General features: G+C 53.1%; 1 protein-coding gene across 1 annotated transcript; it reads left to right on the top strand.

Annotated features, from left to right (window-relative positions):
* Positions 1-6,732: 6,732 nt before the first annotated feature.
* KLF2 (KLF transcription factor 2) lies at positions 6,733-10,417 on the top strand. Its single transcript, XM_083720120.1, has 3 exons — positions 6,733-6,921; positions 7,143-8,058; positions 9,625-10,417. The coding sequence occupies exons 1-3, from the start codon at positions 6,865-6,867 to the stop codon at positions 9,798-9,800; spliced, it is 1,149 nt and encodes a 382-aa protein (XP_083576246.1). The 5' UTR covers positions 6,733-6,864; the 3' UTR covers positions 9,801-10,417.
* Positions 10,418-13,703: the final 3,286 nt, after the last annotated feature.

Genomic DNA, 13,703 nt, shown 5'->3' with positions numbered 1-13,703 from the left:
GCTGCGGCCTGCCTTGCCTGCCTCCCTGGCAGCCCTCCAAAGCTTTCAAAGGATTTCTGTTTGGAGCTGGAGGAGGGTGCCAGGTTTCTTTCCACCAGCCCCCCCAGTTGTTGTGCTTTGGGCCGCGTGTTCGCAGGAAGGGGAGCCAAGCAGGGCTTCCTGAACGAACGCCTGGGAGAGGAAACGAAGGCATCATCAGCAAAGGGGAGGCAGGCGGTTAAAAATAACTTGGGTATATAAAGGCTGCTGAGGATCCCCTTCTCTCTCTCTTGCAGCCGGTCTTTGCTGCAGCAGCAACAGCCTCTGGGCTGCTGCGCACTCCTGGCAAGGGGGCCTTTTGGGGAGCCCAGGCCGGCCTGCCTCAGTTTCCCCTCCGGGTAAAGGGCAGCAAAATGCTACCTCTGGCCCTGAAGACGTACACACACCCCACAATCCATCACCCAATTTCACCGCCTCCGTTGGGAGAGAGGCATCCCAGGGACCAGTGCCAGATTTACGTATAAGCTAAACAATCTCTAGCTTAGGGCCCCACTCTCTTCGGGCCCCAAAAAATGTAAAGGGAAAAAAACAACAACTGGATGTACATTTGCAAAATATAAGATAAAAAAAAAATAGAATAAAACCTTCATCCAGCAACAGTGTTTTTTGTTGTGTAGGCTCCTATGGTGTAAGTCATGGGCCCCGCCTGCTAGCCTGCACCCAAAAATATCACTGCCTTGCTCCTTTCTATATATAGGGTGTCTAAAGGTAAAGGTAAAGGGGCCCCTGACCATTAGGTCCAGTCATGACCGACTCTGGGGTTGCGGCACTCATCTCGCTTTATTGGTGGGCCATGTGGCCAGCATGACAAAGCCGCTTCTGGCGAACCAGAGCAGCGCACGGAAACACCCTTTACCTTCCCGCCCGAGTGGTACCTATTTATCTACTTGCACTTTGACGTGCTTTCGAACTGCTAGGTTGGCAGGAGCAGGGACTGAGCAACGGGAGCTCACCCCGTCGCGGGGATTCGAACCGCCGACCTTCTGATCGGCAAGTCCTGGGCTCTGTGGTTTAACCCACAGCGCCACCCGCGTCCCTTATACAGGGTGCCTACATTCTGCTATTTATAATTATTAGTAGTTTGCATCATATATTTGCACCTGTTATTAATTCATGTTATAGCAAGTTTCTAGAGACTAGATGATGAGTCTTTGTAAATTATGCTTCCGAAGGAACTTTTGTCCTTGCCCAATGCCAATGTGTTGGCATTATTAAGTTTATGAATCAAAAACCATTGTAAGTTAGAGCTTAATCATTCTTTCACTATTTATACAATTCTTCTGAATTGTATTTCACTATTAATATATTTCTTAATTGTATTCAGATCAACAATGACTTTGATAAAAATACGTATTTTGTTATGTGCAAATGGCTTTTGATATCTGTTAGGTCCATTAATGACCATATAGCATATAAAGGTAAAGGTAAAGGGACCCGTGACCATTAGGTCCAGTCGTGGCCGACTCTTGGGTTGCGGCGCTCATCTCGCTTTATTGGCCGATGGAGCCGGCGTACAGCTTCCGGGTCATGTGGCCAGCAGGACTAAGCCGCTTTTGGCGAACCAGAGCAGCGCATGGAAACGCCGTTTACCTTCCCGCCGGAGGGGTACCTATTGATCTACTTGCACTTTGAGGTGCTTCCGAACTGCTAGGTTGGCAGGAGCAGGGACCGAGCAACGGGAGCTCACCCCGTCATTGCGGGGATTCGAACCGCCGACCTTCTGATCGGCAAGTCCTAGGCTCTGTGGTTTAACCCACAGTGCCACCCGCGTCCCTATATAGCATATATTCAACACAAAAAACACAAAGGGATGGAATAGGACGTCCCTATTTTAACAGGAGAAACATTGGAGAAAATGGAATAGGACATCCCTATTTCCATCAGTGAAATGTTGGAGGGGATGGAGGTATCTGACCCCCCCCCCCAAGCCATCCGAAGGCAATCCTCTATAGGGAAGTTTTAAAAAATGTTTAATGTTGTATTCTGTTTTTCTATATGTTGGAAGCTGCCCACAGTGTGCTGGGGCAATCAGATGGTATATAAATAGTAAAAATCATCGTTATGGAATGGGACGTCCCTATATTCATCGGAGGAATGTCGGAGGCCATGCAATGCGGTCATCGGCCTCCTTCCTCCTGCTGCCCCCAGCCAGCCTCTGAATCACACTTCCATGAATTCAAGTTGGGAACAAGACGGCCCGGGCAGGTGCTGCCAGCAAAAAGGGGTCCCTGACTCAGCCACTATGGATGCTTCTTCCGCACGGAAGATCCCAGCATTGCAAGGGCGAATTGGGCAAGATCTCAGGGCACCTTCGCCCTCGACCCGGAGAGCATTCTGCACATGCTCAGAGGGACCTCCATTTCAGACGCTGCCCTCAAAAAATCTGGCACCAATGCTGCCGCCACAGGACTGACTCCTTCCTTTGGGATTTAGTTCCTCTGATTAACAACACCGGCCTGCCATTTTTGATAACCGAGCTTTCTAGGCCATCCCATAATACTAGGCTCTCGGGCAGGCAGTGGATTTAGGATTTGAGCGGGAGAGAGCAAACCTTTGTCTTTCATTCATTCAGCCTTTATTGGGCATAATTTAGACAACAAAATCATAACATAGATATAAATAATAATAAAAAAATTAAACGTTAAACGAGACTCAATAGCCACCGTTGAATGAAATTAAGCAGTTATAATTTGATTTTAGAAAAGCTCAGCTAAATGTCCTGAACAGGGGCCCTATCTCTGCCAGGCTGTGGGAGCCGACGCACCCCCAAATTTTCAACGAGGGGGGCTAGGCACGTCTTTCCTTTCCTTTGATGGGGTTCCTGCTTTACACCCATAGTCTGAATGTATCCCTTCTTTGTTTTTGTGGGGGTTTTGGGTTTTTTTGCGTGTAAAGTATCTCCTATAAATCACTACATTGAATCTGGAACTTCGTGGTTTTGTTCCTTTTTATATCAGTTATAGAAAAAATTAAAAAGTACAAAATTACAAGTGCACAAAGTAAGACACTCAAAAAGAAGAAGAGGAAACAATCAGCAGTACCCACATAGAAAACACAACACAACAACAAAAAGATACTGTGTACATTATTTTAAAAGTGCGGGGGGGGGGGGAATTCAGGCTTTGAATAACTCTTGCAATGTTACAAAGACTTTGGAAACAAGGGAGGACTATAATTTGGATGGACTAAAATATGCAGTTGACAGAGGTGTTTGAAGAAGCCATGGAGGGGAAGAGGAAAGTCCTAAGATTTGAAAGAACCTTGTTTTATATTCCAGCGGTGGGACAGATGTTAGCTGGCTTATGCAATGCATGCAAGTCTGTTGGGTGCAAGTCTGTTGGGTGACCTGGAAACTGCAACTAATCCAGAATGTGGCAGCCAGACTGGGGACTGGGAATGGAGACCATATAACACCGGTCCTGAAAGACCTACATTGGCTCCCAGGACATTTCCAAGCACAATTCAAAGTGTTGGTGCTGACCTTGAAAGCCCTAAACGGCCTCGGTCCTGTAGACATGAAGGAGCGTCTCCACCCCCATTGTCCAGCCTGGACACTGAGGTCCAGCTCCAAGGGCCTTCTGGTGGTTCCCTCCCTGTGAGAAGCGAGGTTACAGGGAAGCAGGCAGGGGGCCTTCTCGGTGGTGGCACCCTCCGATCAGATGTCAAGGAAATAAACAACTATCCGACTTTTAGAAGACATCTGAAGGCAGCCCTGTTTAGGGAAGTTTTTAATGTTTGATGTTTTGTCACGTTTTTAATATTTTATTGGGAGCCGCGCAGAGTGGCTGGGGAAACCCAGCCAGATGGGCAGGGTATAAGTAATAAATTTAGTATTATTATTATTATTATTATTATTATTATTATTATTATTCAGAGTCATGCTGAGGACACAGCGCATCCTCCCCAAGGCTGGGAGTCCCTGGTGGTTCCCCTAGATTGCACATGGCGAGGATCACAATATTTACCCGTAGCCACAAAGAGGTGAGGCTGCACATTCTCTCTCCTTCCCCAAGAAGGCCTGGTGCGTCACGCAAAGACACCCACCGGCGCTTGCCTCCTTGCGCCCAGGAGGGGCGTCAGCTAGGTTTCCTTGGTGAAGGGAAGTTTTCCACCCACAGCAGCGACTGACATGAGGAGGCCTTGCACAAGTGCGACATCGCAAAGGCATGACTCACGTGGGGGTTGCCGGTTAAGGAGGGAGCCCTCCTTCTCCTCCCTCTGAACTCTGGAAGACAAAAACCTCTGAAGTGTGCATCACCGCTTTTAAGCGCTTTGCAGCGGGGAAGCTCAGCTGTCAGTGGCTGGGAGAGGATTGTCTTCTCCTCTCGAGTAATGTGCCGCTGGTTCTTCATGTCACTGAGATGCAACATGCAAGGCAACACAACGACCAAATACAACGACACAATACCAATATACACTCTTGATATAAGGCCCTATTTAAACAGGCCAGAGCAAAGTCAAAATATAAGAAAACGTTCTCTCTCTCTCTCTCTCTCTCTCTCTCTCTCTCTCTCTCTCTGTGTGTGTGTGTGTGTGTGTTTTAAGCTCATGTTACTGGGAAGCAGTGAGATGGATGGTTTTTTGAAATGCATTAACAACAACTTATTACTGACACCCCGCTTACCTGGTCGGACCTCCCCAGCCACTCTGGGCAGCTCCCAATAAGATATTAAAAACTTGATAAAACATCAAACATAAAAAAACTTCCCTAAACAGGGCTGCCTTCAGATGTCTTCTAAAAGTCAGACAATTGTTTATTTTCTTGACATCTGACAGGAGGGCATTTCACAGGGCGGGCGCCACCACCGAGAAGGCCCTCTGCCTGGTTCCCTGTAACCTCGCTTCTCGCAGGAAGGGAACCGCCAGAAGGCCCTCGGGAGGAGGACCCAGGTGTCTGGGGCGGAGACGCTCCTTCAGGGATACAGGGCCGTTTAGGGCTTTCAAGGTCAGAACCAACCCTTTGAATTGTGCTCAGAAATGTACTAAACGTATAAAGCATTAATAAAGAAACAGAATGAAAGAGTGTTGGTGCTGACCTTTAAAGCCCTAAATGGCCTGGGTCCTGTATCCCTGAAGGAGCATCTCCACCCCCATCATTCTGCCTAGACACAGAGCTCTGAGGGCCTTCTGGCGGTTCCCTTCCTGCAAGAAGCGAGGTTACAGGGAACCAGGCAGAGGGCCTTCTCAGTGGTGGTGCCCGCCCTGTGGAACACCCTCCTGTCAGATGTCAAGGAGGCAGTGGTACCTCGGTTTATGAACTAAATCGGTTCCTGAGGTCTGTTCTTAAACCGAAACCGTTCTTAAACCGTGCTGTGCCCTCCCTAGACCGAGGCAAAGTTTGCAAACTGGGACACTACTTCTGGTTTTGTGGAGTACGTAAACCAAATAGTTGGTTAACAGGGCTGTTCGTAACCCGAGATACCGCTGTATATGGCTTTTAGAAGACAGCCCTGTATGTCTCTTTGACCTCGTATCGTGTTTTGAATATTCCATTGGGAGCTGTCCAGCGGAACTGGGGCAACACAGACAGAAGGGTGGCAGATAATTAAATTGTTGTTGTTGTTGTTGCTGATCATACAAGCTTCTTGCTAGGCTGTTGCTCTCAGTTCCAGCCTGTAAATGAAGTCTAATACCTCCGGACAACACAGCAGGGCAGTTGTTAACCACTCAAGAGTGTGAACTGTATTGCAGGGCTGTTGTTCTCCCAGCCACAGGCCCTTCTGACCCTGGGGGTGCACCCAGGGTTTGTGTGGGGATGGGGGCCCCTCCCCCTCCTTCAGCACGTCCTCTGGGGCCCATATTATTTCCCCCATGGAATCTGGGAAGACCTTTTCCATGGAAAATCCAATAGCTGTTCTTCCAGATGAGGACTGTAAACTCAATTAGCACTAGTGGGTCATTGGGCTCCCACCCCCTGGAAAGGAGTAAATCAGGATGGTTTTGAATTGTTTTCCTTTATGAAACTGTTTTCTATGAGGCGTGCCATTCTTGTTGAAGTGGTTTTATGTTGTTGCTTAATTGCTGGGCGATGTTTCATACGAAATGGAAGAAAATAAATTCATAAATAAATAGGCTGTGTGTGAGAGAGAGATTTGCAGGCATGGGGAGCATTCATCGCATAATAACCTCCCTCTGCTAAAAACAAAACAAAACACCACGCTGTTTTCTTGGCTCTGTACACCCGGGAAAGGCACCCTGTGCATGCTCAGAGGCACCAGCAACGCGCGCAGTCAGCGGGGGAACCGGGTTAGCAGCGGGTCCGCTTTGTCGCTCCGCACCCACCGATCTAGAACAAACGGGCCACCCGCTTCAAGAGCACCCACGGGGGGGGGGGTGCCCGCCACCCAGACTATTGGCGAGGGGGAGAACGCCCAAAGAGGTGTCGGGGCTCAGGCGCGCACGACGACCCGCGTATGCCTTTACGCGCAGAGTGCACAAGGAGCCAGCTGGCTAAGCGAGGGGTTCCCCGAGCATGTGCAGAGCGCCCGGGGGGGCTGTGAGGCTCTGCAGCCGAGCAGGGAAGGTCCGAAGCCGGAGGAGGAGCAGGAGGAGAAGAGGCTCGGCCTCTCTCTCTGCGCGCCACCGCCGCTGCTTCTCCTGCGCTGTCCGCCTTCCTTTTATAGCGGGGCTAAATTTAGGCCGGCCCGGGGCCGGGCCAAGCGGCAGTTCCAGCCCCCTCCAGGCAGCAGCGCCGGGTCCCTCCGCCGCCTGCCTTCCCGGGACGCGCTTCCTGCGCCCCCGCCATTGGCCTGCGCGCTCGACGGCGCGGCTTAAAAGGAAGGCGCCGGCCGCGCCGGGCAGACACATCCAAAAGCGTCTGAGATCATGGCGCTCCTGCCCTCCTTCGCCTCCTTCTGCAGGGACAGCCGACAGGCCCACCAAGTAAGTAGCTCGCTCGCTCTCTGCACATGCTCAGAGGCACCGCGCTGGGCACTGAAAAGAGGGGTTTTGGGGACGTGGGGTCTAGGCTTTGGGGGTGCTGCGGGGACTTCTCCAGGGGTCAGGACGGGAGTGGGCGCGCCGGCTGCTTTTCTCCGACGGGGCGGGCGGGCTCCGGGCTCCGCGCGCCCTTGGCTCACGGCCCCTTTCTCCCCTTCTTGTAGCGCTGGAGCTGCGGGCTGCCAGCGGAGAAGCTGCCCTGCGGCGGAGAGCTCTGCTGCCCTCCCGGGCCGGGCCTGGACGGGCTATGCGCGCCGTCGAAGGAGGACGAGGACCTCAGTCACGTCCTGGACTTGATTCTCTCCATGGGCAGCGGCGCAGACGGAGGGTCTTTCGGCCCTGACAGCGGCGCGCCCCGCGGGGATTACGGCGCCGGACGGGAGCCCTTCTACGAGCTCAGCCCCTCGCCCGACGGCTGCGGTGGCGGCGGCGGCTACGAGCAGATGGAGCGGGGCAGCCCTCCGCCCTACGGCGCCGCCAACGCTGCCCTCCTGCCCGAACTGGAAGCTGCCCCCTACGTTCCTTTCCCGGGGGCTAACGGTGGTTTCATCCAGGGCCGCTTCTTCGTCACGTCGGCGTTCGCGGAGGGGCCCAAGCCGGAGATGTCGTGGCCCCAATCCTGCGCGCAGATCAAGCAGGAGGGCACGAGCCCCACGCCTTGCATGCTGGCTGCCTCTCCGCCGCTCCCGGGGGCAGAGACCCCTCCGCTCAGCCCCGACGACCTCTTGGCAGCCGCCGCCGAGTGCCAAGCCCCCCTCGGGCGCCACGCGCAGCCCCCCTACCCGGCGTCCTTCGCCCACCCTCTCCACTACCGCCAGCACCCATCGCAGCAGCAGCAGCAGCAGAGCGCGCCGCCCGCCTTCGCCTTCTTCGACGACAGCTTGCCTTGCCCGGCCTCTGCCCCGAGGGGGCTCCTCACGCCTCCCTCGTCGCCGCTGGAGCTGCTGGAAGCCAAGCCCAAGCGCGGACGCCGCTCCTGGCCGCGCAAACGGACTGCTACCCACACCTGCACCTACGCCGGCTGCGGAAAGACTTACACCAAAAGCTCCCACCTGAAGGCTCACCTGCGCACTCACACAGGTAAGCGCAGGCTTGCGCGCGGCAGGTGGCGCTAAGGACCCCACCAGAGAGGTCTGGACCAGAGAGTCCAACCCCCCCGCCCTCGCCCCCACCTGAGGGTCTGGACAGGCCCCCTAGCAACCCCCCCAAAAAAACTTCTTTATTGGTTTTCTTTTTTACAAATCAGTGAAACAAACTAAAACAAATTTAACATGCGAGTCCTCCGCCCCCCGCTGTGGCAACTTGCATGCGCTGGATCGCGGTGCCAATTTGAATTTTAAAAATGGGGGGTACCCCCAGGTAAGCCCCGCCCCACATAATCGATAACATGGCACTACACACCATTGGAATGGCAATGCCCATTAATATATATATTATATGGGGGGGGGGGGGCTCTGATATTTTTTTGTGGGGGGAGGAGACCTCTCCGCCCCTACGCGCTGGATACTTTTCAATTGCGTCCCGTTATTTGCTGTTTTTGCTTCTAACCGCTTGCATTCCGATGCGAACTCCGCGGAATCATAAAAACGCAAAGTTGAGCAAGCGATAATACAATTGAAAGCCATTGCAAATATTGAGGGGCGCAGGGTGGAGTTTGCGGACCACCGCAGTTCGGGAGCCCCTGGTGGAGGCGAGGCTGAGATGCATGGAGGGGAAAGCAGATTTTTCTTCTTCTTTCTGCGTCCGTTAAGTCTTCCAAAACAGCAGAGAAAAAGAGGCTTCCTGTAGCCTGGCCCCAGTTCTCTGAAAATCTGGCAGGCGTTGGCTGTTGCTAAACCACCGTCGGTGCCGCCACTAAAACTCTCTAACCCGAGAGCTGTGGGCTCTCCAGACTGGCTTGCCGACCCACCTCGCCTTGTGGCACTGGGGTGGGGGACGGGACATCGGTGCCCTTGCCGGTGCTGGTCCTCTAGGTATGTGACCATTGGTCATGCTGGCTGGGAGTGCAGCGACATCCCGGCGTGAAATTGCGCACAGTGGCTCATGAAAGCTTGGCAACGTTTAAGGTGGGGCTGAGCGCTGTGGGGCTCTGGGCTTGGGGGGGGGGGCGCAGCTGTTCCCAAGAGGCGCTGCCAAGTGACAGAGGCAGGCTGCGTCTTAGGGGGAGGAGGGTGCCAGATGGGCGGGGTATAAACATTATTATTATTGCTATTATTATCCGTACACAAAGGGCGTCTCCAAGCCCAGCTGTGTTAGAGCCGCGTTTCCCCCAACTTGGATCCCCGGCTGTTTTTCCCGGACTACAACTCCCATCATCCGTAGCTAGCGGTCAGGGATGGTGGGAATTGTAGTCCGGGGAAAAAAACAACACCCAAGTTTGGTGGGCGCTGGGTTCTAATCCTGCCCTCCCCCACTCAACTTCGAAACTCTCTGGGTGACCTTGGGCCACTGCCTCTGTACATATCCTGTCTCGCAGGGTTGTCGTGGGGATCAAACGCTAGAATCGTAGTTGCGAGGGATCCCCAAAGGTCATCCAGCCCAACCCGCTGCAGGAAGAGGGGGAACCACGCACATCGCCTCTTTGATTACATTTCTATCCCAGGTATTCCTCCAGTCGACACTTACCCCGCTTCCTTCCCTCCACAGGCGAGAAGCCCTACCATTGCAACTGGGACGGCTGCGGCTGGAAGTTTGCGCGTTCCGACGAGCTGACGCGCCACTACCGCAAACACACCGGGCACCGGCCATTCCAGTGCCATCTCTGCGACCGCGCCTTCTCTCGCTCCGACCACCTGGCACTGCACATGAAAAGGCACATGTAGAGAGAGAGGGGGGGGACTCTCCAGGACTTAGTCGGGATCCTGTAGCTGGTACTACGTCCGCCTGCGCCTGGGATGAGCGGGGAGGGAAAGGCTTGCGCTGGCCCCTGTAGTAGCGAGCTGGAGACAGGGGGGCTGCGGCCAGCGCCTCTCTCCAGGAGGCTGCGCGGAAACCTGACGGGCTGCTCTCTGCCCCTAACCCCGGGAGGAAGAATATGGGATTTAATTTATAGGGCTCTTGAGACGAAAGGGCTGTCCGGGTGTAAATAGTCGATCTGCGACCGCCCAGAAGATCAGCTGGAACGGAAGGCTTGGCTTGAGGATCGCGCGGAAGGATCGCGCGCAGGCAGGAGACGCCTCGCGCAAAACGCTCCCAGCTGCCTTAACCTACACTAGAGCTCCTTAACAAGGCTTGAGGTCTTGTGAAGAAACGACCTTTTTTTAAAAGAAAAAAGAATATATACATAAATAATGTACATAGTTTTATACACAAGTGTTGGGAGGATACAAGCGAAAGACGAAATGGGCACGTTTCTTGCTCATGTCCACTTTTTTTTTGGGGGGGGGAAATGAAAACTTTTATAAAATATATATATTAAAGATTTTTTTTTTTTCTAAAATAAGCCTGATTCTTTCATCTAGAAATCCTTTGGCCTGGAGGGGATGGGGGGGGAAGGCAGGTGCAAGCCCCGGGCGCAAAAAGATGGTTGTTGCTGTTGTTATTTCTTGGTGCTATAGGTGCCCATAACCTACCCCCTCCCAGCTCCCCACAAATCCTACGCCTGCCCCCCCCCCCACGTCCCCAGCGCGCAAGAAATAGACCCGGGCACGGACCGCAGCAGGGCGAATGCTTTGCACCAGAAACGGCTCTCCAGTTCAAAAGCAACCCAAGGCTATAATCTGAGTCTCATTTTTAGTTTACTCGACAGCTATTTCGGGAGCGCCCTGAAATCTCTTCCAGATGCTGCGGCAGCTGTGCCCGCGGCCGCGCTCTGTGGGCAAGCTGGTTTTGCGCGCGTGTGGATATTTTAATGTGAAACGTAAACACGGCATGTCAGTAATTGCAGAGTCCTTTTTTTAAGGGGGGGGATGCAGGACTGCTGCTGCTGTTCCCCAAAAGCTGGGGGCGGGCAGATGAAGACGCTGGAACAGAGAAAGGTAGTTTCTTCGCTAACTAGATCCTTAAACGCGGCCGCCACCCGCTTGCGGTGCGTATAAACTGCGTGAGAGGCGCGCATCTTCCTCCACGCTCCGGAGGGTCGTTTTCTGACCCTCTTTATCGCATCTCTGCAAATTAACCCCCGCCATTTCCCTTCCAGGGGTCTGTATCTGAACACTTTGTGATTTCTGGGCTGGCAGTTTCCACAGCGCCATTAAAAAAAAAAAGACAAAAACGGGGTGACGCGGCGGGGCTGCACAGATTTTTTGCAAAAACAACAACAACCACCGCCACCAAACCCTTTTTGCAAGAAACCAACGTCTCCTCCCGCAAAGCAAACCGCGCAGAAGCAGAGCGAGGTTGCAGTTCGTTTCTGTTTCTCAGGGGTGGGGGGAGGAGGAGGAGAGGGGAAATGGGTGTGTGTGCAAAAGGCGCAGGATTGTACCCTCGGAGGTGCTCACAAAGCCGCTTACCCAATATAGCTTATTGAGAGAGTCAGCAAAACTGCGGCACTTTGGAGAGAATTAATATCCTTTCGCTGCGCGCTCACACACACACACACACACACACAGGTTGTCTCTGAATTATTTCAACTATTAACGGCAAGCGCAGGCTTTGGTTTAGGAAAGGAGCTATAGTTTAAAACCACCTGACGCGCCCCAGGTTGTGGGAGGTGGAATAAAATTGATCCTGCTGCAAACTGGAACGGGCACCTCTTGCGCAAGTGCGCAGAGCACCACAGGCTGCGCGTTGCCCGAAGAGGATCGCAGCCACTGACAGCCTTGGATTTATCCGATTCTCCTTTTCAGTTTAGGTCAGTAATCCTTGCGCCTGCCTTTGGATAGCCAGCGGCGTTTGTAAGTATTCTCAAGAGGAATAAAAACTTCCAAACTCGCGCCTTTACGCACGCTGTTCTTCCAAATCTCTCCCCCCCCCCGGCCCCGCAACCCCACTCAGGGAGTCGTTCCGGACTCTCGACATTTCTAGACCTCTTCCAGCTCCGCAAAGGGTCCCTTCTGGAAGCGCATTGCGCACAGGCAGAAGCGCCCCACAAATTCTCCCCTGGTGAGCCCAAGTTCACGGGTTAACCGGGCCGAGAAAGGAAAAAACAGGCTCTCTCGCTATTTGCATGGAGCACGGGGGGGGGGGGGAGGGTCGGTTGTTGTTCACCAAAAAAAGGTTTGCCCGAATTAGCTCTCCCCGCAATGAGAGACCGCTTTGCAGAAAATGACTGGGGAGCTATTTAAAGGCCGTTGCCGAAATAAGCAACGAAAAAAGCGAAACGCTGTCATTTCTGGAAAGGGGGCAGGGGGGCAGTCCTGCAAAGTTGGCCAGCAGGAGGAGGAGGAGGAAGAAGAAGAAGAGGAGAGCCTTGGAGGAAGCAACCCCGCGGCCGCTCCAGATTCTGCAGAAATCCGAGGTTGCACAACTTGGTTGCAGCTCCGAGAAGCGGGCGCAGGAAGCGCGGCGACGGCGATGGGCTCCGATTGTTGTTGCAATGGCTTCAGCCCTTTCCGGCTCCTGTTCCGACCACAGCGCACAGGTTCACCAGCAAGCGGAGAGCCCAAACCCCAAAGGGGCAAGCTGGGGGGTTGAAGGGGGCGGCTCAGGGACCGGGAGACTTGGGGACACACAAACACACACAATCATTGGCCCTCCCCGCCTTCTTCAAATGCCACTGGCTTCAAGGCGCGCCCTCGACCTCCTGCAAGGTGCATCGGACTCCCTCCGGAAGTGGTCTCCGTTCCTTGGAGGTTTTTGGGTTTTTAAGCAGAGGTCGGACGGTCACCTCTCAGGGACAGAATTGTAGAGTTGGAAGGGACCCCACAGCATCATCTAGTCTAACCCCCTGCAATGCAGCGGCCTCCATACGGGATCGAACCTGCAACCTTGGTTGGTTCCTCAGCACCATGCTCCAACCAACTGCATTAGCTGAGATTCCTGCATTCTTCTTCTTCGATCCCTCCTAGCCAAGTGAGATTGTCTTCCATAAACATGATTTTAACAGTTACAGATAGGTAGCCGTGTTGGTCTGCCATAGTCAAAACAAAAAAAATTCCTTCCAGTCAGTTCTTGGTATGAGCTTTCGTGTGCATGCACACTTCTTCAGATACCAAGAACTGACTTAGTTGGTCTTTAAGGTGCTACTGGAAGGAATTTTTTTTGTTTTGACTATGGCAGACCAACACGGCTACCTATCTGTAACTGGAACTATGGAAGGCACCACATTGAGCCGCATGAAATGGAAGTGGTATCTGAAGAAGTGTGCATGCACACGAAAGCTCATACCAAGAACTGACTTAGTTGGTCTTTAAGGTGTTACTGGAATTTTTTTTGTTATGATTTTAACAATGAGTCCGTAAGTGACTGTGGAGGCCAATTCTGGATCTACACGTCCTTCCACAGTGGGGATATTGGTTTCCGGGAGGGAGTTGGATCATGGTGTGGATTTGCCAGGCACGCCTTCCTCTCGGCACGTTTCTCCCTTGCGTCCTGGGTTCGAGTGTCTCCAAAGCCCAGGACACCTTTGGCAAAGGCTATTCTCCAACTGGAGCGCTCACAGGCCAGTGTTTCCCAGTTGTCGGTGTTTATACTACATTTTTAAAGATTTTCCTTGAGAGAGGAACCTCTTTTGTCCACCACCAGCATTACGCTTTCCATTTTAAAGTTCGGAAGAGAGGAGTTGCTTTGGAAGGCAACCATCAGGCATCCGCACAACATTCCTGCCTTGCAGGGGGTTGGAATGG

Source organism: Podarcis gaigeae, assembly GCF_964106915.1.
Source record: "Podarcis gaigeae genome assembly, chromosome: 18".
Lineage (NCBI taxonomy): Eukaryota > Metazoa > Chordata > Lepidosauria > Squamata > Lacertidae > Podarcis > Podarcis gaigeae.
Note: the sequence above shows the minus strand (reverse complement) of the source record. Positions and strands in the feature narration are given on the sequence as shown.